The sequence below is a fragment of the Ovis canadensis genome, chromosome 5, assembly GCF_042477335.2.
Source record: "Ovis canadensis isolate MfBH-ARS-UI-01 breed Bighorn chromosome 5, ARS-UI_OviCan_v2, whole genome shotgun sequence".
Taxonomy (NCBI): Eukaryota; Metazoa; Chordata; class Mammalia; order Artiodactyla; family Bovidae; genus Ovis; species Ovis canadensis.
The window spans coordinates 28,897,052-28,920,733 of NC_091249.1; the positions used below are offsets into that span (position 1 = coordinate 28,897,052).

A 23,682-nucleotide genomic window follows, 5' to 3' on the forward strand; every position below is an offset into this window, starting at 1 on the left:
CCCTGATCTGGGAAGATCCCACATGCCTCAGAGCAACTAAGCCCATGTGTCACAACTACTGACCCTGTGCTCCAGATCCCGGAAGTCACAACTACGGAGCCCAAGAGCCACAACTGCGAAAGCCCAAGCACCCTAGAGTCCATACTTTGCAACAAGAGAAGCCACTGTAATCAGGAGTCTGCACACCGCGACTGGAGAGTAACGCCTGTTTACCAAAACAAGCGGAAAAAGCCCACGCAGCAAAGGAGACCCAGCACAGCCATAAATAAATAAATAAATATTTTTTAAAAAATAGAGTATCGCCTCCTTTAATAAAAATTTTCTGTGGACCATCAGAATCACCTGGAGTGTTGGCGGGGGGAGTGGTGTATGTTAAAATGCAGGTTCTCAGGCCCAGCTCTGGACCAAATGAATTAATGTCTCTGGGAGCATCTGAATGCAGAGTTCCAAAGAATAGCAAGAAGAGATAAGAAAGCCTTCCTCAGCGATCAATGCAAAGAAATAGAGGAAAAGAACAGAATGGGAAAGACTAGAGATCTCTTCAAGAAAATTAGAGGCACCAAGGGAACATTTCATGCAAAGATGGGCTCGATAAAGGACAGAAATGGTATGGACCTAACAGAAGCAGAAGATATTAAGAGGAGGTGGCAAGAATACACAGAAGAACTATACAAAAAAGATCTTCACAACCAAGATAAGCACAATGGTGTGATCACTCACCTAGAGCCAGACATCCTGGAATGTGAAGTCAAGTGGGCCTTAGAAAGCGTCACTACAAACAAAGCTAGTGGAGGTGATGGAATTCCAGTTGAGCTATTTCAAATCCTGAAAGATGATGCTGTGAAAGTGCTGTACTCAATATGCCAGCAAATTCAGAAAACTCAGCAGTGACCACAGGACTGGAAAAGGTTAGTTTTCATTCCAATCCCAAAGAAAAGCAATGCCAAAGAATGCTCAAACTACCACACAGTTGCACTCATCTCACATGCTGGTAAAGTAATGCTCAAAATTCTCCAAGCCAGGCTTCAGCAATACGTGGACCGTGAACTTCCAGATGTTCAAGCTGGATTTAGAAAAGGCAGAGGAACCAGAGGTCAAATTACCAACATCTGTTGGATCATTGAAAAAGCAATAGAGTTCCAGAAAAACATCTATTTCTGCTTTATTGACTATGCGAAAGCCTTTGACTGTGTGGATAACAAGAAGCTGTGGAACATTCTTCAAGAGATGGGAATACCAGACCACCTGACCTGCCTCTTGAGAAACCTATAAGCAGGTCAGGAAGCAACAGTTTGAACTGGACATGGAACAACAGACTGGTTCCAAATAGGAAAAGGAGTACGTCAAGGCTGTATATTGTCACCCTGCTTATTTAACTTCTATGCAGAGTACATCATGAGAAATGCTGGGCTGGAAGAAACACAAGCTGGAATCAAGATTGCCAGGAGAAATAGCAATAACCTCAGATATGCAGATGACACCACCCTTATGACAGAAAGTGAAGAGGAACTAAAAGGCCTCTTGATGAAAGTGAAAGAGGAGAGTGAAAAAGTTGGCTTAAAGCTCGACATTCAGAAAACGAAGATCATGGCATCTGGTCCCATCACTTCATGGGAAATAGATGGGGAAACAGTGGAAACAGTGTCAGACTTTATTTTGGGGGGCTCCAAAAGCACTGCAGATGGTGACTGCAGCCATGAAATTAAAAGAGGCTTACCCCTTGGAAGAAAAGTTATGATCAACCTAGATAGCATATTCAAAAGCAGAGACATAACTTGGCCAACAAAGGTCCACCTAGTCAAGGCTATGTTTTTTCCTGTGGTCATGTATGGATGTGAGAGTTGGACTGTGAAGAAAGCTGAGCGCCGAAGAATTGATGCTTTTGAACTGTGGTGTTGGAGAAGACTCTTGAGAGTCCCTTGGGCTGCAAGGAGATCCAACCAGTCCATTCTGAAGGAGATCAGCCCTGGGATTTCTTTGGAGGGAATGATGCTGAAGCTGAAACCCCACTACTTTGGCCACCTCATGCAAGGAGTTGACTCATTGGAAAAGACTCTGATGCTGGGAGGAATTGGGGGCAGGAGGAGAAGGGAACGACAGAGGATGAGATGGCTGGATGGCATCACTGACTTGATGGACGTGAGTCTGAGTGAACTCCGGGAGTTGATGATGGACAGGGAGGCCTGGCGTGCTGCGATTCATGGGGTCACAAAGAGTCGGACATGACTGAGCGACTGAACTGAACTGGGAGCCCAGCCCGCGAATCTGCATTTTAAATGAGGTCCCCAAGGATATGACAGGGACTCACGTAAGACAAACATACAGTCTACCCAACCTGGGTCACCTCTCCAGCCCCACCTGTTCCTCTGAGCATTCTGTTCCAGGATCAATACCATTAGTTGCCTTCTTTGGGGTTGTTGATTGTTGTTTTGTTTTTTAATTTACTTGGCTCCACCCGGTCTTAGTCGCAGCACATGTGATCTTTAGCTGTGGCATGTGGAATCTAGTTCCCTGACCAAGGATCGAACCTGGGACCCCTGCTTTGGGAGGTCAGAGTCTTAACCACTGGACCACCAGGGAAGTCCCTCCTCGTTGTGAGGCCACCAGTCCTATTGGTTTAGGGCTGCCCTCTCGTGACCTCATTTAACTTTAATTACCTCCTAAAAGCTCTCTCTCCAAATACAGCCACGTTGAGGAGTTAAGGTCTCAACCAATGAATGGGGAGCAGGGAGGTAGCAATTCAGACCACAACAGTTCTTTTCCCCTCCTTTCCAGGACCTGCCCACTCCAGGATAGACTGCTTCCTACTTTAGACAAACATGTATCAAGCCCTTCTCCAACCCACACTTAGAGTATGGTTTCATTTACCGTGTAGTCAGCGTTTCACTAGAATGCACCTCCACTGGGCAGACCAATGTCTATGGGGACCCAGACAGATACACCCAATCTGTGCTGAAAGGGAAGGAGAATGGGCTGGGTGATGAAGCCAGAGAAGGGAGGAAGGAGGCCTCTGAGCCAGTTCCTTGAGGAAAAAGTAGGAATCCATGGGTGAAAAGAAGGAAGAAAGGTCCTTGGGGCACAGGAAGCAAACGCAAGCACATAAAGAAGAAAGAACCCCAAGGAAGTGCAGTCATGAAGTCAGGGAATTGAGACCGCATGCTGCCCAGATAAGGCCAGTCTCAATTGCCAGGAGGATGGGCTGATTGAGCTGGCAGCTGTAGATGGACCGAAGCAGCAAGTAGAAAAATCTCTCTGGTGGTAGGGAAGAGAAGGTACTAGACAGGGCACTCTGGAACCACCTCTATGGCTTGGCCTAAGGGGCCTGTCATGGGGTGGGTGCGAAAGGAAACAGACAAGACCACAGAGTCATCTAAGAAACCAGCATCAATGCAGACTCAGTCCCCAGGGAGGTGGGGTGGGGGCGGGGGCTGAGGCACCGTTGTTGATGAACCTGGAAAGGGCCAGATAGAACCAGTGGCAAGACAACAGGCTCAGACTGGGGTACAATGAGCCTGTGGGGGCCTTTGGGATGCGGATCCAGTGGGTGCTAGGAAGATGTAGACCCGGAGCTTGGGGAGAGGGGTGGTTGCAGGCAGAAGGGATGACAGTATGTGCTAAAACCAAGAGGATAAAAGGATGGAAGGGGTATGGGAGGTCTGGAGAGCACAGTATTTAAGACCAGGGAACCAGAGAGAGGACCAAAGACCCACAGTCACCCTGACACCTATATCTTCCACGAGCTTCTCTGAAAGCTCTGGAACAGCTAGGCTAATCCCTCCAGTCAATTCCATACCTCTGTATAGACCACCCCAAGGACATCACCCATCAAATCACGAGGTTAAAAGGGCCTTCCATGCCATTTCAAGAGTCCTACCTTCTCATGTATACAGATCATGCCACAAAAGACACCAGAAAAAAATACCAAGAGAAGTCTTGGGACTTTTCTTGGAATCAGCCTGCCAATGCAGGGGACACAGGTTTGATCCCTGGTCCAGGGATGATCCCACATGCTGTGGAGCAACTACTGAACCTGAGTGTTGCAGCTGCAGAAGCTTGCACACCCTAGAGTCTGTGCTCCGCAACTAGAGAAGCCGCTTCAATGAGAAGCCAGCGCACCGCAACTAGAGAGCAGCCCACCTGCAACAATGAAGACCCAGTGAAGTCAAAAATAAACAACAAAGTTTTAAAAAAGAAAACCAAGAGAAGTCTTGTAAGAACAACAACAACAAAAAAAAGGAGCAGATGTCTTCAATACCATGTAACTGGATATAATTAGGAAGAAACCTCTTGGTGAGAATTTATCCGTTTTCTAATCTCCTGCAAGGAAACCAGATCCATGGTTGAAAACAGATTAGCAACAAGAAGTTACAGAAAGGCCATCAGAAAACAGGGAGAGCCCTGCTTTCTTTATCCCTTTGCGTCCAACCACTACCTTTTCCCACACTCCGAATAAACACAGTTTTTCGAAAGTACCTATGTTTTCCACCTTCTCACAAAGGCATGGGAGAGAAGCAAGCACTTCCTGGTAACAGCCTGCTCTTCCTGAACACGAAACAGAAGGTACCCTCTCAACCTGATAGGATACCATCCCCTGAACAAATCGAAAGAAAGGCTCCGATTTGACAACAAATTTTAATCCTCATCAGTCTGCCTCGAACTCCACCTGGAACTCATATCCAGTCTGCACTGGGCAACACAGAACAAATCTTACTCCGCTGGAAACAAAATAGGTTTCTAGAAGCTCCAACAGCTACGGGGAATGGCTCAGCACCAGGGTCAGCAGAACACAGGAGGACCTCCCTGCTCCTTGAAACACAGCTAGGGGCTCTCGGCCATCTCTCATCTCTCAAGGGCTTCCCAGGTGGCTCAGCGGTAAGGAATCCACCTGCCAATGCAGGAAATGTGAGTTTGATCCCTGGGTCAGGAAGATCCCCTGGAGGAGGAAATGGCAACCCACTTCAGTATTCTTGCCTGGGAAATCCCATGGACAGAGGAGCCTAGCGGGCTACAGTCCATGGGGTTGCAAAGAGTTGGACACGATGGAGTGACTGACCAACAAACGTGCACATATATAGAACTGAATTACTTTGCTGTACGCCAGAAACTAACACAACATTGTGAACCAAGTATACTTCAATTAAAAAAAATTTTAAGGATGTCTGTCTTAATCCTTGGGGATTCATGAATCCACAACAGGAGAGATGGAACGAGATGCAAGATGTCACCTTGTTTGATCTGAGCTGGAACATGCCTGTCAGATGATCCCAATTTTTTGCACTTGTGCCTCCTGGTGCATGTCCAGGAATAACCATTAAAGCTCTGAGTATTTATTTTGGAATTACAAATGTGCTTTACTGTGCTTAGTCACTCAGTCGTGTCTGACTCTTTGCGACCCCATGGACTGCAGCCTGCCAGGCTCCTCTATCCATGGAGATTCTCCAGACAAGAATTCTGGAGTGGGTTGCCATTCCCTCCTCCAGGGGATGTTCCCAATTCAGGGATCGAACTCAGGTCTCCCACATTGCAGGGGGATTCTTTACCATCTGAGCCACCAGAGAAGCCAAATAAATTTCACAAATAGGTGAATTCACAAATATGGAATCCAGAAAAAATGAGAATCTTGGTCGGGAAGATCCCCTGGAGAAGGAAATGGCAACCCACTCCAGTATTCTTGCCTGGAGAATCCCATGGACAGAGGAGCCTGGTGGGCTACAGTCCACGGGGTCGCAAAGAGTCGGACATGGCTGAGCAACTTCACTTTCACTTCACTTTATGAGTAATGAAGTTTTCAAGCTTAAGACTATTGATCCAATTATAAGATACTTATTAAAAATATTTATTCATTTATTTGGCTGCCCTGGGTCTTAACTGTGGCTTGTGGGATGTTTGGTTACAGCATGTGGGATCTTAAGTCCCTGACCAGGGATTAAACCCAGGCCCCTTGCATTGGGAATATGGAGTCTTAGCCACTGGACCACCAGGGAAGTCGCAGGAATTAAGACACTTTTAAAAATCTAGCGAAAACTATAGGGATGCAAAATGCTGCCAGGGGTTTGAGGTAGGGATGGCATTACAATTAAGGGGTGGCTAGAAAATCCCATGGACGGAGGAGCCTGGTAGGCTGCAGTCCATGGGGTCGCTAAAAGTGAGCACTATTGAGCGACTTCACTTTCGCTTTTCACTTTCATGCATTGGAGAAGGCAATGGCAACCCACTCCAGTATTCTTGCCTGGAGAATCCCAGGGACAGTGGGCCTCCATCTATGGGGTCGCACAGAGTCGGACACGACTGAAGCAGCAGCAGCAGAAGGAGACTGGGTGGCGGTAGATGGGACACTTCCGTGTCCTAACTGTGGGGACAGCTACACAGTTCTACGCAGGGATTAAAATGCAAAACCTGTACACACCAAAAAAAAAGTCAGATTTACTGTACCACCATTTTTATAATAAAAATATTTAAAGATCCACACCAAACAGGGATGTCCCTGGAGGTCCACTGGTTAAGAATCTGCCTTCCAATGCAGGGGATACAGGTTTGATCCCTGGTTGGGAGAACTAAGATCCCACATGCTGCTGGGCAGCTAAGCCCGTGTGCTACAACAACTGAAATCCCCAGCTCTAGAGCCCAGATGCCACTACTAGAGAGAAGCCCATGCACCACAACTAAGACCTGAAGCAGCCAAATAAAGAAAGAAATACTTGAAACAAAACAAAAAGATACACACCAGAATAGGACACGCACCTGTGTGTGTGCGTGTGCACATGTATAAGCTGAGTCACGTCTGACTCTTTGGGACCCCAGGGGACTGAACCTGCCAGGCTCCTCTGTCCATGGGATTATCTAGGCAAGAATACTGGAGTAGGTTGCCATGTCCTTCTCCAGGGCATTTTCCCGACCCAGGGATCAAACCTGTGTCTCCTGCATTGGCAGGTGAATTTTTTGCCACTGGGCCACCTGGGAAGTCCAAACATAGCATAGTCATCTCCCACGACAGAAACACAGTGGTTTTAGGGACAAAAGGGAACTTTTATTCCCCCCCCCCCCCGGCAAACTTGTGCAATTTTTTTTTGCAATGAGAATGCAGTTATTATTTTAATTTGAAAACCATAAATATGATCCAATTGCAAAACATAAAGCAAGTCACTCCCACTGTGTTCTTCATAGAAATTTACATAAGGGGTTCTCAAGAGGCCCCGCAAGTGGTATCTCCCAGCAGATAACACTTTCTCTTGGCACTAGAGACAGGGCTGATAGCACAGAGTCCTCATTCAATGCCAAGAAGACGGTTTAAACAAATAAACTCAAAGATCTCTCAGACAGACACACCCAAAGAAGGAACATCACTGTTATTTTCTCACCATCAGAACCCATACATTCAGCACAGCAAATGGTATCAGTTTCTTTAATAAGGCTTGATCTGTAAAGGGAAAAACACAGTGTTTTTCCTGGGCATTTCATTTAACTTGATTCATTCAAAGTCGAACCAGGGACCACACAAGCTATGAGGCATGTCATAACGATCCTCGAGGAGTTTGTTCTAAATCCAGAGTCGGCAAACTTTCTCTGGAAAGGGCCCAAGTGTAAATATTGTTGGGAGCCACGCGATCACAACCGTTCAACTCTGCCCTTAGAGCACGAAAGCAGCGATAGAGGATGCATGAACCAACCGGCATGGCGGCGTGCCAATAAAACTTTATTTACAAAAACAGGCGTGGGCGGGCAGGGTTCGACCCCTGTTCTAAAGACTTTGACCACATATAAATTAACAAGTGAGCGTAAGAGAGAGAGTCAGAGTAGGGAATGGCCGTCAATGAAGGCCAAGATAATAAGCCCAGAAAAGGAGCAGAGGAAAAGAAGAGAGAGAATGGGAGGAGCCAGGGACAGGTGAAAACTCACCAGGAGAGGGGAAGCAAAACCCAGAGAAGTCAGCTGGGGTGAGGCTGCCATTGGTAGGTGAGGAATGACTTTGGTTAGCACCATGGGCAAAGCAATGGAGACACAAGCCAGATGCTGTGGGCAGAGCAGTGGGTGAAAGGTGAGAGAGCAAGGGTGATGAGTGCCCATCAGCGGTTGGGGGAGGCTTGACAGAGGAAGGCAAAAGGTGGGTGGTGGGTACCGGGGTCCTGGGGAGTATTGAGTGTTTATAGGCTGAAAAGAAAAAGGCTTCTGGGTGGATGGAGATCCCTGAACAGAGGGGAGAGAGGAGGGGACCTAAGTGGATAAGTGTCCTGCATACTAAGTCACTTCAGTCGTGTCTGACTCTTTATGACCCCATCGACTGCAGCTTGGCAGGGTCTTCTGTCCATGAGATTTCCCAGGCAAGCATACTGGAGCAGGTTGCCATGCCTTCCTCCAGGGGAGCTTCCTGATCCAGGGATTGAACCCACACCTCATGTGTCCCCTGCATTGGCAGGTAGGTTCTTTACCACTAGCACCAAAAGCAGTGGTTCTCAATCAGAGGACAGTTGGTGGTGTCTGCAGACACTTTTTAGTGGTCATGACTTGGAGAGGGGCGTTGCTACTGGTCAGAGACCGCAGACAGTGAGCAACATCTTAAGATACACAAGACAGCCCCCTGCAACCAAGAACTATCCAACCTCGTAGATCAAGAGCACGGAAATTGAGAAGGTCTATTCTAGCCAAAAAATAAAGGATGTCAATGAGGAAGTGGAGTGAGGTGGGGGCCCATGGGGTGAGGCTCGCCCCCAGTGACCTCTATGAATGAGCAGGGCAGGGTCGAGAGGCAGGTCACCAGGAGGGAAGCAAAGACTAGGAAGAACCTCAGAGAACTGACCCAGAGAGCAGAAGTTCTGATCTGAGGGTCCCAGAGTGCACCAGAGAACCACAAGAGAAACACTAGATTCCACCTCGAGATGTAAGGGGATCCAAAAGCAACATCTAGCACCTCAACTCATCAATTCACTGCCCCTGCCAAGATTCAGTTTCCACTATAATTAATCCCACTTTGCCTTCATTCTCTGACTTTGCAGTGCTCCTGGGTCATCTCGGGCCAGAGTGGGTCAACCCAAGGAGACATGGGAGGGAAAACCACTGCCCAGTTCAGCCAAGCCACAGAGACTCCACAGGGGGGATGAAATGGGCTGGCCCATCCCATGTGACATCGAGGAGAGAGTCCTCAGTCCTTCAAAATCCCACTGATCTCCATCGACCCCACCCCCACCCCAGACAGAATGCCACACTGCTTGCTGCTGGAGATTAACCAACGATCCGGAAAGTTCCTTGCCCCTCCCCAAACCTCCGAAGGGCATCACATGTCATTTATTCGAGAGTATTTTGTTAACCTTTATACCACAGGGGTTAGGGCGGGGAGGCTCAGAGTCCCAAGAAGAACCTTCTGTTAAGAAACCTTTTATTAACAAACCGGAGTTCTCATCTCAGCACTGCCACCTCATCCAAGTTCCTCACCTTCGAAATGGATGATAAACCTTACCTCGGAGGGCTGTGGTGAGGATTAATCGAGATTATCAATGCCGAGTGTGTAGAATTTGCTTGTATTTGTGTCAGCTAGGTTTTATCTGAAGAATAAAGGAGCCATGACTTGGACTCCTGGGAAGAACAGGAAGGACAGGAGTTGGATCTAGAACAAATATTTAGGACTTCCCTGGTGGTCCAAGGGCGACAAATCCTCCTGCCAATGCTGAGGACAGGGGTTCGACCTCTGGTATGGGAAGACCACGTGTGCTGCACAGCAGCTAAGCCCGAGTGCCACAGCTGCTGAGCCTGCGCTCGGGGGCCAGGGAGCCACAACTATTGAGCACACGAGCCACAACTACTGGAGCCGCGTGCCCTGGAGCCCGGTCTCCACAACAAGAGAAGCCACTGGAATGAGAAGCCCATCCCATGCACAGCAACTAGAGAGTAGCCTCGATCCTCACACCTAGAGAAAAGCCCAGCACAGCAATGAAGACCCAGCACGGTCAAAATAAATAAATGTATCAAGCATCTCCTAGGTGTCAGGGGCTGCTCTAGACTCTGGAACTGTGGCAGTGAACAGAGAAACATAAGCCTCTCCCTCGTGGAAGCTATAAACATGCAAGAAGTGGCAAATCCATCCACTGACCCCTGAAAGTGAAAGTCGATCAGTCGTATCAGACTCTTTGGGACCCCATGGACTGTAGCCCACCAGGCTCCTCTGTCCATGAGATTCTCTGGGCAAGAATACTGGAGTGGATAGCCATTCCCCTCTCCAGGGGATCTTCCCGATCCAGGGATCAAACCCAGGCTCCTACAGGCAGATTCTTTACCATCTGAGCCACCAGGAAAGCCAGCCCAGGTACAAATCCACCATTAATTCCTAAAGCTACCAGGAACAGAGGAGCAAGGAACGGCATGCATATACAGGTCTGCACCCACACACAGACACACACGGGCATGGACACACAAAGCTGGACACAGATCTAACAGCTGGTCTGGGTTTTTGTGTTTTGTTTTGTTTTGTTTTTTTTAACAAGAGCCTAAATCCACTGCTACCCTTCCTTGGAGGAGCACTCACTGTATACCAGGCACTTGGGTGCTTGGAGACGTTGCCTAATTGGCAAAGGTGCTCCACAAACCCGGTTTGTCAACTCCAGAGCCCCCACGTGCTTTCTCGTGCATCCCCACTCACCGACAGGCAACTCAGGAACTTCTGTTCCTTCCCTGCCTGACCCCTTCCTCATCGGGACTGATTTCCTTTTATGGAGAAATCTGAAGAAGTAACCCAACACATATTTTGAAAGCAGGGCCTCCGCCATCATGGTGGGAAACCCCAGTTATATTCTCTTCAAGGATTTTCCATCCTTGACCTGCAGCCAGAAAGACGTGCTGTCAAGCCCAAGGAAAATGCTGGGACTTACCCCTCTCCCCATACCAGGGAGCTGCTAGCCCAGGGACACTCATGAGGGAGAATTGGAAGGGAGAGGGGGCAAGGTGCTGGGCTGACCACAGGTTAGAGACCTGCCCAGCTGACAGGTAAAAAGGTAGAGGAGGGAGGTTACCAGGGGTTCCTGGGGCATGGGCAGCTGGGCAGAGCCCTGGGCAGAGCCAGAGAGGTTTGTCTTCTCTCTAGCTCTGATTCTGGGGCAAGTGAATTCTGTGTCCTTCCTGAGCCTCGGTTTACTCCTCTATGAAATGGACCAACAACAGTATCAGCCTCCACGGGCTGCCGCAGAGATCCAGACAGATAAGACCGGCCAGCCCGAGGCATCTGGTGACACCAGCTATAATAATCATAAAAGCCAACATTACTGCTACTACAGCTGCGCTGTTGCCAAGGGCTAGAGCTTGCCTCCGACATCTGGAAACAGAATCCCAGAGTATAAACATGGACCTGAAGTCAGGGGTAGCCGTGGGTCTAGATACCAGAAAGAAAGGGGCGGGTTCTACACTTCCTCGGCCCCTGGGGGAGCGTCACCAAGCTGCTGGGATCTCAAGGGACCACCCTGCCTTCAGTCAGTCACCCTCGATTCTCACTCCAAACCGTCTGTGCCCGGGGCATTTGGCTGTGTGAGAGTGTCCGATGACCCTACTTCTCGGAGGCGACCCAGAGAGGACGTGTGTCCCGTCTCTGGAGCCAGGTGGTGGGCTCAGAGAGGCCCAGACACGGGGGTTCGAGGAGCGCTCTCGGGAGAGGCGCCCGCGGAGGGGCGGGCACTAGGGCAAGGTTCCTCCAGCCCCGGGCCGCATGCGGGTCGCGGAACCGCTAGCCCAGGCGGGCAAAGGCCAAGGTCAGCGGCTTCCCGCCCCCCGCGAGGCCGGAGAAACCGTCCGAGCCACCAGCCCTCCGACGGAGGACGGCACTCCGTCCACAACGGGGGGTGGTTCCATTTTGGCAAAGGGTCCCCTCCCCACCCGCGCGGCTTCCCGCCCGCTCCGGGACCCCCCAGACTCACCTTCTCCAGGGTACAGGTGGCCCGCGGCGCCCACCAGCAGCGCGGCGACGACCACCAGCAGCAGCACGGCTGCCGCCCCGCTCCCGCCCCCGGCGCCCATGGCTGAAGGATCAGACCGCGGGGCGCTGGCTGGCGGGGTGCATGCTCCGAGGCGGCCGCCCCAGAGGCGCTGGGGGTCGCGCGTCCTTCTCTTCCACGCGGGCAGCCCAAGGTCCCGCAGCCTGCGCCCGGGAGGACTCTAGATACGGTCCCGGGAGGGGCGCGCGGCCTCCGCTGCTACGAATCCGGCAGCGCGGCCGGGTGGAGACGGTCCCGACTCCGGGCCCCCGCGGCCCGAGCCCCCGTCCCGACGATCTTAGGGCCCGGAGCCCCGCGCTGCGCCCCCCTGACTCTAGGCTCTTGGCCCCGAGCGCTCCGGAGCTCCGATCTTCGGACGCGCGGACAAACGGACGTGCGGACAGGCGGGCGGGCACCTGGGCTGGCGGGTGGCGGGCAGGCGGCGGGAGCCAGGGCTGCTCGGCCCGTAAACAACGCGGCCCGTCAGCTGGGCCCCGTTCGGGCCGCGGGAAAAGGCGGCGCGGATCTGGGCTCGGAAGGGACTCGGCGCCCGGCAGAGGCCCGAGAGGGGTGGAAGGAGGACGGGCAGGGGGGAGGCGCCGCCCCGCCCGCCCGCCGGTCTCCCTATCCTGGGCCCCGCGCTGGAGGCCCCCGTCGCGCCGTAGCCGAGGGGGCGCCCTAGATGCCTGCCCAGCCCCAGCGCCCCGTACAGCCCCAGGACTCCTGTCTCAGAGCCCGGGAGCGCCCCAGATTGACCAACTCAGCAAGTCGGATCGCGTGTTTAAAACATTTTGCTAGTTTGTTCTTCGTGGGACTTTAGAAAATTCATTTTTATTTTTTTAAAAATTGCATTAAAATATTGTTTATCGTGGTTACTCGGCTTTTTGGTACTCCCTTAAATGTTGCGTTCACCTTCCCCTCGTCACAGTCTGGCCACTGAGTATGGCCCTCGAGCGCCCCGGATGTCCTACCCCAGAGTGCGCCCCCGCCCAGAGCCAGGCCCCTGGGGACAGCCACGTGCACGAGCGTGCCGCGTGCGCTCAAGTATTGGGTAGCCTGGCCCCTCCGCACGATGCGCGGTTCAAGGTGGAGAAATGACCCTTAGGAGAAAGTGTAGAAACTAGCAAAAAAAAAAAAAAGTGCAAACCAGGCGCTGGAGATCTTCGGTAGAACACAGGTGGACACACCCAAGTTTCAATGCTCAGACCCAGAGTCCGTGTGTGTTTGAACGTCAGTCACGTGACAGTGGCCACCCCGCCTGCTGAAGAGGGGCCTTAAGCACAGAAAAGCCAGAACCGAGTGAGAATCTGCTTGAATGAGTAATTTTTCTCTCTCTCGATGGGCCTCATCTGTATGATGCACGTAAGGACACCTTCAGGTCAGATTTGGTGAGTTGTAAGGGCTTCCCGGAGAAGGCGATGGCACCCCACTCCAGTACTCTTGCCTGGAAAACCCCATGGAGGGAGGAGCCTGGTAGGCTGCAGTCCATGGGGTCCCTAAGACTCGGACAGGACTGAGCGACTTCACTTTCACTTTTCGCTTTCATGGATTGGAGAAGGAAATGGCAGCCCACTCCAGTGTTCTTGCCTGGAGAGTCCCAGGGACAGGGGAGCCTGGTGGGCTGCCAACTAAGGGGTCGCATAGAGTCAGACACAACTGAAGCGACTTAGCAGCAGTAGCAGCAGCAGCAGCAAGGGCTTCCCAGGTTGCTCAGTGGTAAAGAATTTGCCCACCAATGCAGGAGATGCAGGTTAGATTCCTGGGTCAGGAAGATCCCCTGGAGGAGGAAATGGTAACCCACTCCAGTATTCTTGCCTGGAAAATCCCATGGGTAGAGGCAGGCTACAGTCCATGGAGTCGCAAAGAGTTCGACATGACTGAGCTCATGTGCATACACACACACACACACACACACACACACACACAACGGAGCACGCACACGCATGCACACACACAGTCTCCCAGGGGAAATAAAGCATGACAAAGCACCCAGAACAACTGTTGGCTGAGGGCATTCATTCTTCCTTTCATCTATTAAACAAATATTAGTTTGCCAGTAGATGGGCCCACTGTTCTTCTAACTCAAGTCTATTCCTGCCTCTCCTGTCCTTCTGGTGTCTGGCTCCACTTGTCTGTTCCAGTGAGCCTTCCCTGGCCAACTTTGCAAACACTCCCTGTCCCCTCCTCCATTTGTTCCTGTTCCAGACAGCACGCTGGTGTCTCTACCTGAAATTCTGACTTATTGTGTGTATTCACCCCTCCCCAGGAAGGCAGAAATCTTGTCCATCATGTTCAGTATTTTACACCCAGTGACTGACATATCCATTGCTTAATAAATATTTGTTGAGCGGAAAAATCAACATGCAGTAAGCAGTGGGGATTCACAGGGAGCCAAATAAACACCATTCATTTCCTTGTAGACCTCACAACCCAGTGTAAGGAGAAAGCCATTAAGTCGCACATCAGATATTTTATAAGGTGAGGTGGGGAGAGGCAGAAGGATTCTCCGAAGAGGTGATTTTGAACTGAAATCTGAGGAGAGAGAGCCAGCCCAGGGAAGCATCAAGAAAAGGTTCCAGGTGGAGGGAACGGCGTGTGCAAAGGCCCAGAGGACAGGCCAGTGTTCTCACAACTGAGCCAGGCACTGTAGCTGGAGAAAAGAAAGCAAAGAGAGAAAAGGGGAAGGCTGGGCTGGTAGGCGAGACTAAAAGGGATATACCATGTATGGGTTGTCTTCAACACACCCTTTATCCTAAAAGCAACAAGGATGCATTAAAGGGTTTATACCAAAGGGTTGGGCTTCCCTGGTGGCTCAGACAATAAAGAATCTGCCTGCAATGCAGGAGACCCAGGTTGGACCCTGGGTCTGGAAGATCCCCTGCAGAAGGGAATGGCTACCCACTCCAATATTCTTGCCTGGAAAATCCCATGGACAGAGGAGCCTGGCATGCTACAGTCCATGGGGTTGCAAAGAGTCAGACACAACTGAGCGACTGAAGTCAACTGACTGAAAAGCCACCAACAATTTCAAGCAGGTGGCATTTGCTAAAATTCCAAGGGATATACTGTCCTCTGGAAATCCTTCAGGATGCAAGACCTCCACATAAAGCTGGGTATAAAGTCAGAAGAATCGTTGTAGTTGTGACTTACTGGGAGAAAATGAAGACACCTCCACTTCCAGAAGAAAAAAAGCTCATTATTTCTTCTGTAAGCTACCCCCCCCCACCCCCTCAAAAAAATACCAGGATATAAAAAATGAAAGTCAACCTCTGCCTCTTCTTAAAAGCATTGGAATGAAAGTAGAAAATCACCATTTGCTAATTTCCAAAATAATTGATTCTGGCAAGAGCCATCAATGAACGTTAAAAGTGATGGTTGGAAGCTTGAAAAGTAATGGGGTATTTCCATGGTCTGCAAGTATCTCTTCGCAGCATGTTTGTCCAAAAAAAGAAAAATGGTAGCTTCGTGAAAGAAAAATCTGGCTTAACAAAATGATCAAAGTTACTCCTGGATTTTCTTTTGCAATAAAATAAATTATTGGGACAGTGGGAAAGATTGAAAAGAGTCTATCAGTTCCACAGTGATACTCTATCAATATTAATTTTGATCCTTTTACTGAAGTGATGTAACAGAATGTCCTTGGCTTTAGGTAATAAACATCAGATGAAGTGTGTAGGGGTTAAGGAACATAATATCTGCAACTTATTCTCAAATGGTTCAGAAAAAAAGAGAAAGAGACAGAGAAAGAACAAAGCAGGTGTGATTTTTAAAAGTGTGATGAAATTGGTTAATCTGATAAACTGTGCATATAAGGATTAATTGCACTATTTGTGCAACTTTTCTGGACGTCTGGGCAGGTGTGTACTCAGTTGCTCAGTCGTATCTGACTCTGTGACCTCATGAACTGTAGCCCGCCAGGCTCCTCTGTTCATTGGATTTTCCAGGCAAGAATACTGGAGTGGGTTGCCATTCCCTCCTCCAGGGGATCTTCCCAACCCAGGGATTTAACCCACGTCTCCTAAGTCTCCTGCATTGGCAGGCAGATTCTTTACCACTGAGGAAGTCCGCTGCTGCTGCTGCTAAGTCGCTTCAGTCGTGTCCGACTCTGTGCGACCCCATAGGAAGTCTGACATCATGTCAAAATTATTGATAAAAGCTTTAATAGTTTTGAAAAACCACTTGGGACTTTCGTTTGGCTTTGTTTTTCTTACGTTGGCTTTGGTCTGACATTTGAACACATACCATACTTGAAGACATGATGGAAAGAGAGAGATCATTTCACGGTTCATGAGTATAAACACCAAATACTGTACTTTCGTTATGCATCAAGGAGGGCTTGGAGAGATACCACCACCACCTTGCTGGGGTCTTCCTTTAGCAAGTCTCTTTGGGACAATCTCCCTCAGTCTTGCGTTATGTTATGTTAAAGTTTTCCGTTATGTTAAAGCAGGAAGCCCAGTATAAATCCTGACTCCTGTGTTGTCATGGAAACCTGCTTTAATAGAGTACATTTAGGAGTAGAGGGGGAAACTACAGATGGATCTGCCTTGCGGGTAACAGTGCAAAAACCCAGCAGTGAGAATTTACTAACAGAACTAGGCGGAAGCTTGCACGGACATGACACCCACACCAGGATCAAGTGGAACTTGGGCCAGAAGGGCGACGGTGGTTCAGCACTAGGAAGTCTAGTCATCAAGATCACCGTCTTCATTGATTCGGGGTACGTGAGCATCGCTATGCTACTAAAACTGTATTTTATGGAACTTCGCTGGTGGTTCAGTAGCTAAGACTCCACGCTCCCAATGTAGGGAGCCCAGGTTCAATCCCTGTTCAGGGAACTAGATGCCACATGGCACAGCTAAAGATCCTGCATGCTGCAACAAAGATCCAAGATCCAGAGAGCTGCACTGAAGGCCTGCTGCAGTCAAACCAATAAATAAGTACTTTAAGATGCATTTGATGAATTCCATAGCCGCTCAAAAAAGAAAGCATAAGACTCTGCAATATGGAAATTTTGTTTTATAATTGCAAAGTAGGGAACATCTCTTCAAGCAAGATGCAAATCGAAAATCTAAAAATAACAAATCTGGCTATGTAAACACTGAGTTATATGAATAGTGAAATAAAATCCTGCATAAAACCGAACGTCAGATTTTTAAAAGTGAGAAAAACATATGCAACTTAAGTGACAGATAAAAGGCATGCATTATGGCATGTTACATAATGTGTAATACATAATACTTTCAGTGAGGAAAAAAAAGTCCAAACTTTTATTTGCCAAAATAAAAATGGCAAAGGACATGAATAGGCACAAAGACAGACCCCTGAAAAGAAAAAAAAGATGGAACACAAAAAATATTGAAATATAGAAAAGGATGTTCAGCTTTCTTCATAGTTAGAGATATGCCCATGTCATTTTCAAATGAGTTTGCCAACAGTCAGGAAAACGGTCACACAGTGTGAAGATTTGGGAGAATGCGCACATGTAAACAATGGTTGTCCAGTGGCTAAGACTCCATTCCTCCAATGCAGAAAGCCCAAGTTCAATCCCTGGTCAGGGAACTCAATCCCACATGCTGCAACTAAATTATGCCTCAACTAAAACCCGATGCAACCAAATAATTACTTTTTAAATGACATTAAGTGTTTTTTTTAAAAACACACACACACACACACACACACTGGTATGAATGAGTTCAGCCGAGGGGGGTAGATTTGGCAATGACTTTCAGCATATAAATTGCACTGATGCTTTTTTCCCACTGGTCTCACTTCTAGGAAATTAAACACTGCACAAATATTCTCCACGGGTGTAAAAAGAAGTATTCTCAAAGATAGTCATTGCAACAAATCCTGAAAGCAATCTAACTAACTTTTCCCCCAAGAAACAGGGAGACTTTTACGTTCTCCTCAAAATGGCTCATCACTTCAAATATTTCAAAATTTCCTTGTCCTTTCTCTTTTCTTTCTTCTCTGACTCCACTCACACATGATTTACACTGACAAGTTATAGTAACTTCCAGCATCTTCCTACCTTTGCCTGCGTTTTATTTTTCCTTTGAGACTATAAAGGAAGGGTGTGAAATTGATATAAAAACAGACATCTTATACTTACACAGCTTGATGTCTGCCCATCCTGTTCTGATGGGGTGTTATTTCAACACTTCCACAAAGCACTGTTATTCGTAAAATCTCCATGTCTGACCCTTAGTCAAATACACTCGGCTCTTGTTTTTGTTTCATTTTTATCATGGTAAAATATATATAATATAGAATTCCCCATTGAAACCATCTTAAAGTGTACAATTCAGTGATATTCAGTATGATGTGCAACTTTTACCATTATCTTGTTGCAAATTTTTGTTCATCTACCCAGATGGAAGTGCCGTACCCATTAAGCAACCGCTCTCCGTTCTCCCTCCCCTCCGCCCCTGGCAACTGCTAATCTACTTTCTGCCTCCATGAATTTGTCTATCCTGCGCATTTCCTATAAATAGGATCATACATTATGTGACTTTGTGACTTCCACTACTCACCATAGTGTTTTCAAGGCTCATCCATATTATAGCACGGATTAGTCATTCAGTCACTAAGTCGGGTCCTACCCTTTGCGACCCCGTGGACTACAGGCACCAGGCTTCCCTGTGCTTCACTATCTCCTGGAATTTGCTCAAATTCATGCCTGTTGAGTAGGGGATGTTATCTAAACATCTCATCCTCTGTCACCCCCTTCTCCTTTTGCCCTCAATCTTTCCCAGCATCAGGGTCTTTTCCAATGAGTTGGCTCTTCACATCAGGTGGCCAAGGTATTGGAGTTTTAGCTTCATCATCAGTCCTTCCAATGGATATTCAGGGTTGATTCCTTTAGGATCGACTGGTTTGATCTCACAGTCCAAAGGATTAGTTCTTCATTTTTTTTTATGGCTGAATGTCATTCCATTGTCAATAGATGTGGATATGGATTTTGAATCATCAGGCCCTTCTATATTCCCATTTTGCACCCATACTTGAATCCACACTTTCCAAAACTGCAACCCATGGGAATTTTAAATATTTACTTATTTATTTGGCTGTGCTGGGTCTTAGTTGTGGCAAGCAAACTCTTAGTTTCACGTGGGATCTAGCTTCATGACCAGGGATTGAACCAGAGCCCCTCCACTGGGGATGCAGACTCTTAGCCACTAGACCACCAGGGAAGTCCCAGCTCCTGGGAATCTTTGACTAATGGGTTTCTCCTGGTTTCTGATGCATTGTCCAAATTGAGGCTTCATCTTAACCAGCTTCAGAGAATTTAGATTGTGGCTGAACGTAACAAATAAAATGCTAAAGAGATGTTTGTTCGTCCTGAATAAGACAAAAAATGTTAAGAGAGTACCGCCAGCTAATATGAACGTCTTACCACTGTGATGTTCGCGTCTCTCGCCTCCTTCCTTCCTCCCAGCATAGTTTTCAAGAAAGAGGAAAGACGTGAGGGAACACATATTAAATATTTTTCTTTCTCAGAAACATTTCCTTTCACTGTTGCAAGGTCCAGGACTCTTTCCTATTGGCTGAGAGTGACAGTTACCTGAATCTAGGTGGAAAAAATTACACAAAAATTATAATATAAAAAAAAAAACAACTGTTTTCCAGACTCACAGACATAGAAAACAGATAAGTAGTTGCCAAGGAGGACGGATGGAGTAGGAGTTTGGGATTAGCAACTGCAAACTATTACATATAGGATGGATAAACAGCTAGGTCCTACTGTATAGCACAAGGAGCTATATTCAATATCCTGTGATAAACCATAATGGAAAAGAACATGAAAAAAGGATGTGTATGTATATACATGCACATGTGTGTGTGTATTTCTGCTGTGTAGCACAGGGATTCAGATATATGTATATATATCACATGCCACATGGCATGGCCAAAAAAAGGGGGGGGCTTATTTCTGGATAAGAAAATAAGGTTAGTCTAAGGACTATCCCTCCCCCTCCAAAAAAAAAAAATTTCTAAATCCAATTTAAATCAAAATCTGTACCTAAAAGAATTTAGGAAAATTATTCTGACATTCATCTAGAAAGGGATTTCTCAATCTCAGGATTTATGGACATTTAGGGCCAGGTCATTCTTTGTTGCAAGGGCTGTATTATGCATTATAGGATATTTAGCAGCATCCTTGGTCTCTATGCCATTATATCACCTCATCTGTAACAACCAAAACTGTCTCCAGACACGGCCAAGTGTTCTCTGGGGTGCAAAATACTGACTGAGAACCACTGGTCTGAAAGAATAATTAAATCAGCATCAGGGGACTTCCCTGGTGGTCCAGTGGTTGAGAATCCACCTTTCAAAGCAGAGGTTGCAGGTTCCATCCCAGACCAGGGAATTCAGATTCCACATGCCCCGGAGCAATGAAGCCTACACATCGCCCACTGCAACCACTGAACCTGAGCACCACAACTAGAGAGAAGCCTGTGCATTGCAGTGAAGACCCAGCTGGCGGGGGGGGGAGTGCGGGGGGACTAGCAATGAGAAGAAAGATCTGGAAAAGCTCTTTTACTGAGTAATCAGGAAAGCAGTAACACTCTCACACATCAAAATATTAAAATATTATAAAGGTAAAAAGGAAATGAACTTGAGCAAACTCTGGGAGATATTGAGGGACAGGGAGGCCTGGCGTGCTTGCCTCCAGCACGCCATGGGGTCCCAAAGAGTCAGACACGTCTTAGCGACTGAACAACAACAAAGTTAAAGTAAGTTTGAATAGACCCAAGTGTAGTTTTATATCAGGAGTAACCTAGGAAAGGTGCTCCCATTTTTAACCACTTTAAAGAATTTTTATTGGAGTATAGTTGATTTACAATCATTTATTTTTAAAGGTCACTCCCAGTCAGCTGAAAAGAGAAAAATCTTCAACATCGTCATTCAACAAAAGTAGCCAGGATAATCGTTTAGTAATTTGAGGAGGATAATCTATAGTCTTTAATGAATGGATTTAAAAACTTTAAAAGTGTTTTTAAGTTTAAATGTAATTTACTAAGTGGAGAATTCTGAATTGTTCTATTCTTTCAGAACAAACTAGAAGAATGTAGAATTGGGTATGTATCCATCTTTGCAGAGAGAGCCCTTGCTAAGCCCTTGCTAAGTCACCAAAAACATGACAATAACAAGTTCAGGATTTCACTCCACGAAAATGAAAAGGTCGACATATTAAAAAAAAAAAAAGAAAGAAATGGCCAAAATGAAAACACAAGTAACCGAGAGAGAAAATATATTTAACAAGCATGACACAAAAGAGGTTCATATCTGCCTTACAGAAAGGGTGTTTACAAATTAATAAAGGAGAAAGAAAGAGATCCTATTAGAGAATAAGCCAATGGTGTGAAGGGACTGTTCTCAGAAAATAAAACTGCCAAGAAGTCAAGGGTTCAGGTTTACTCTTAAGCAGAGAAATGGCGTGAGTGAAAACAACTTAGGTGGGTGCCATCAGTCACCTGTGAAATTCACCAGTTTAAAATTAGGACACAAGGGACCTTCTGGGGAGTCCATGGAGGCACTGCTTCAATCCCTGGTTGGGGAACTAAGATCCCCCTTGCTGTTCTGAGCAGCCTGAAAAATAGAACAAAAGAAGACCCAGAGATTACTGTGTGTGCGTGTGCTCAGCCGTGTCCGACTCTTTGTGACCCAGTGGACTGTAGCCCACAAGGCTCCTATGTCCACGGGATTTCCCCAGGCAAGAATACTAGAGTGGGTTGCCATTCCCTCCTCCGGGGAATCTTCCCAACCCAGGGATTGAACCCAGTTCTCTTGCATGGCAGGCAGACTCTTTACCATCTGAGCTGTCAGATCATCACATTGCACACTTAAAATGTGTACCATCTTATTCGTCCACCGCACCTCGATAAGCTGGAAAACAGATACTCTGCAGCTGGACGGTGGTGATGGTTGCATGATATTGAGAACATTATTTAATGCACTGAACTGTACACTGTATGGCAGAAACCAACACAACATTGCTAATATTAAAAAACAAAAAAGAACTTTAAAAACCTTCCAAAAAATCAAGATGGTACATTTCACCGTATATATATTTTTTCTATGTTTTTTTTTTAAAAAGAACAATAAAAAAAAAGCATAGCCCTGAGTAAAAGAAATCAGTCTGAAAAGGCTACATATGATTCCAACTATGTGAACTTCATTTTGGAAAAGGCAAAATTATGAAGATAGAAGAGAAGATCAGTGGTTGCTAGGGGCTCAGGAGTGGGACTGAGCGAGAAGGAGGGAGGGATGAAGAGGTGGAGCACAGCAGGCTTTTTAGGGCTGTGAAACTATTCTATATAATAGAATGATGGATTTGTGTCAAAACCAAAGAAGATGCGACACCAGGAGTGAACTCTTGGGCGAACGACCACCTTGACTTCAATGCTGGCTCATCAGTTGTAGCCAACAGAATCCACTAGTACAAGATGCTAGTAATAAGGGAAACTGAGGCAGGCGGGGGAAAGAAGGTATCTGCACACTATTTTTTGCTCAATTTTTCTATAAAGCTACTCTATGAAAACGTTTTTTAGAATAAAAGTATTTAAACTTTTTAAATATATTTAAAATGGAAACAGAAGAACACCTCTCTTGGACACGCAGTGAGGCATCAGTGAGGCCCAATGAGGCATCAATGAGATGCAGTGAAAACAGCAGCTGGGGTGGGGGTGGGGGAGGGAGATTAAGAAGCCCTCTCCTGGAATCCTCCTACCTTGTGGGTGGGAATGTAAGTTGGTACAGCTACTATGGAAAACGGTATGGAAATTCTTTAAAAAACTAAAAATAGAGTTAGTTCAGTTCAGTTCAGTTCAGTCACTCCGTCATGTCCGACTCTTTGCGACCCCATGAATAGCAGCACTCCAGGCCTCCCTGTCCATCAGCAACTCCCGGAGTTCACTCAAACTCACGTCCATCGAGTCGGTGATGCCATCCAGCCATCTCATCCTCTGTCATTCCCTTCTCCTCCTGCCCCCAATCCCTCCCAGCATCAGGGTCTTTTCCAATGAGTCAACTCTTCGCATGAGGTGGCCAAACTACTGGAGTTTCAGCTTCAGCATCAGTCCTTCCAAAGAACACCCAGGACTGATCTCCTTTAGAATGGACTGATTGGATGTCCTTGCAGTCCAAGAGACTCTCAAGAGTCTTCTCCAACACCACAGTCCAAAAGCATCAATTCTTCGGCACTCAGCTTTCTCTATAGTCCAACTCTCACATCCATACATGACCACAGGAAAAACCATAGCCTTGACTAGACGGACCTTTGTTGGCAAAGTAATATCTCTGCTTTTTAATATGCTTTCTAGGTTGGTCATAACTTTCCTTCCGAGGAGTAAGCATCTTTTAATTTCATGGCTGCAGTCACCATCTGCAGTGATTTTGGAGCCCAAAAACATAAAGTTTGACATTGTTTCCACATCTATTTGCCATGAAGTGATGGGACCATATCATCCAGCAATCCCATTCCTGGGCATATATCCAGAAAAAGACAAAAACTCTAATTTGAAAAGATATGTGCACCCTGGTATTCATTGTTGTTGTTGTTGTTGAGTTGCTCAGTCATGTCCGACTCTTTGCAACCCCATGGACTGCAGCATGCCAGGCTTCCCTGTCCTTCACTATCTGCCAGAGTTGCTCAAACTCATGTCCATATGTCCAGTGTTCATAGAGGCACTATTGACAATAGCCAAGACATAGAAACAAACTAAAT

General features: G+C 47.2%; 1 protein-coding gene across 4 annotated transcripts in view; it reads right to left on the reverse strand.

Annotated features, from left to right (window-relative positions):
- Positions 1-12,574, reverse strand: part of INSR (insulin receptor) — a 148,269-nt gene extending 135,695 nt beyond the window's left edge. For 2 of the 4 annotated variants that reach the window (XM_069591149.1, XM_069591148.1), the window contains exon 1: positions 11,892-12,574. In XM_069591149.1, the coding sequence (XP_069447250.1) occupies positions 11,892-11,991 (100 nt within the window). In that variant the 5' untranslated portion in view covers positions 11,992-12,574. The remainder of the gene's footprint in view (positions 1-11,891) is intronic. The other 2 variants (XM_069591147.1, XM_069591146.1) reach the window with 1 other exon arrangement.
- Positions 12,575-23,682: the final 11,108 nt, after the last annotated feature.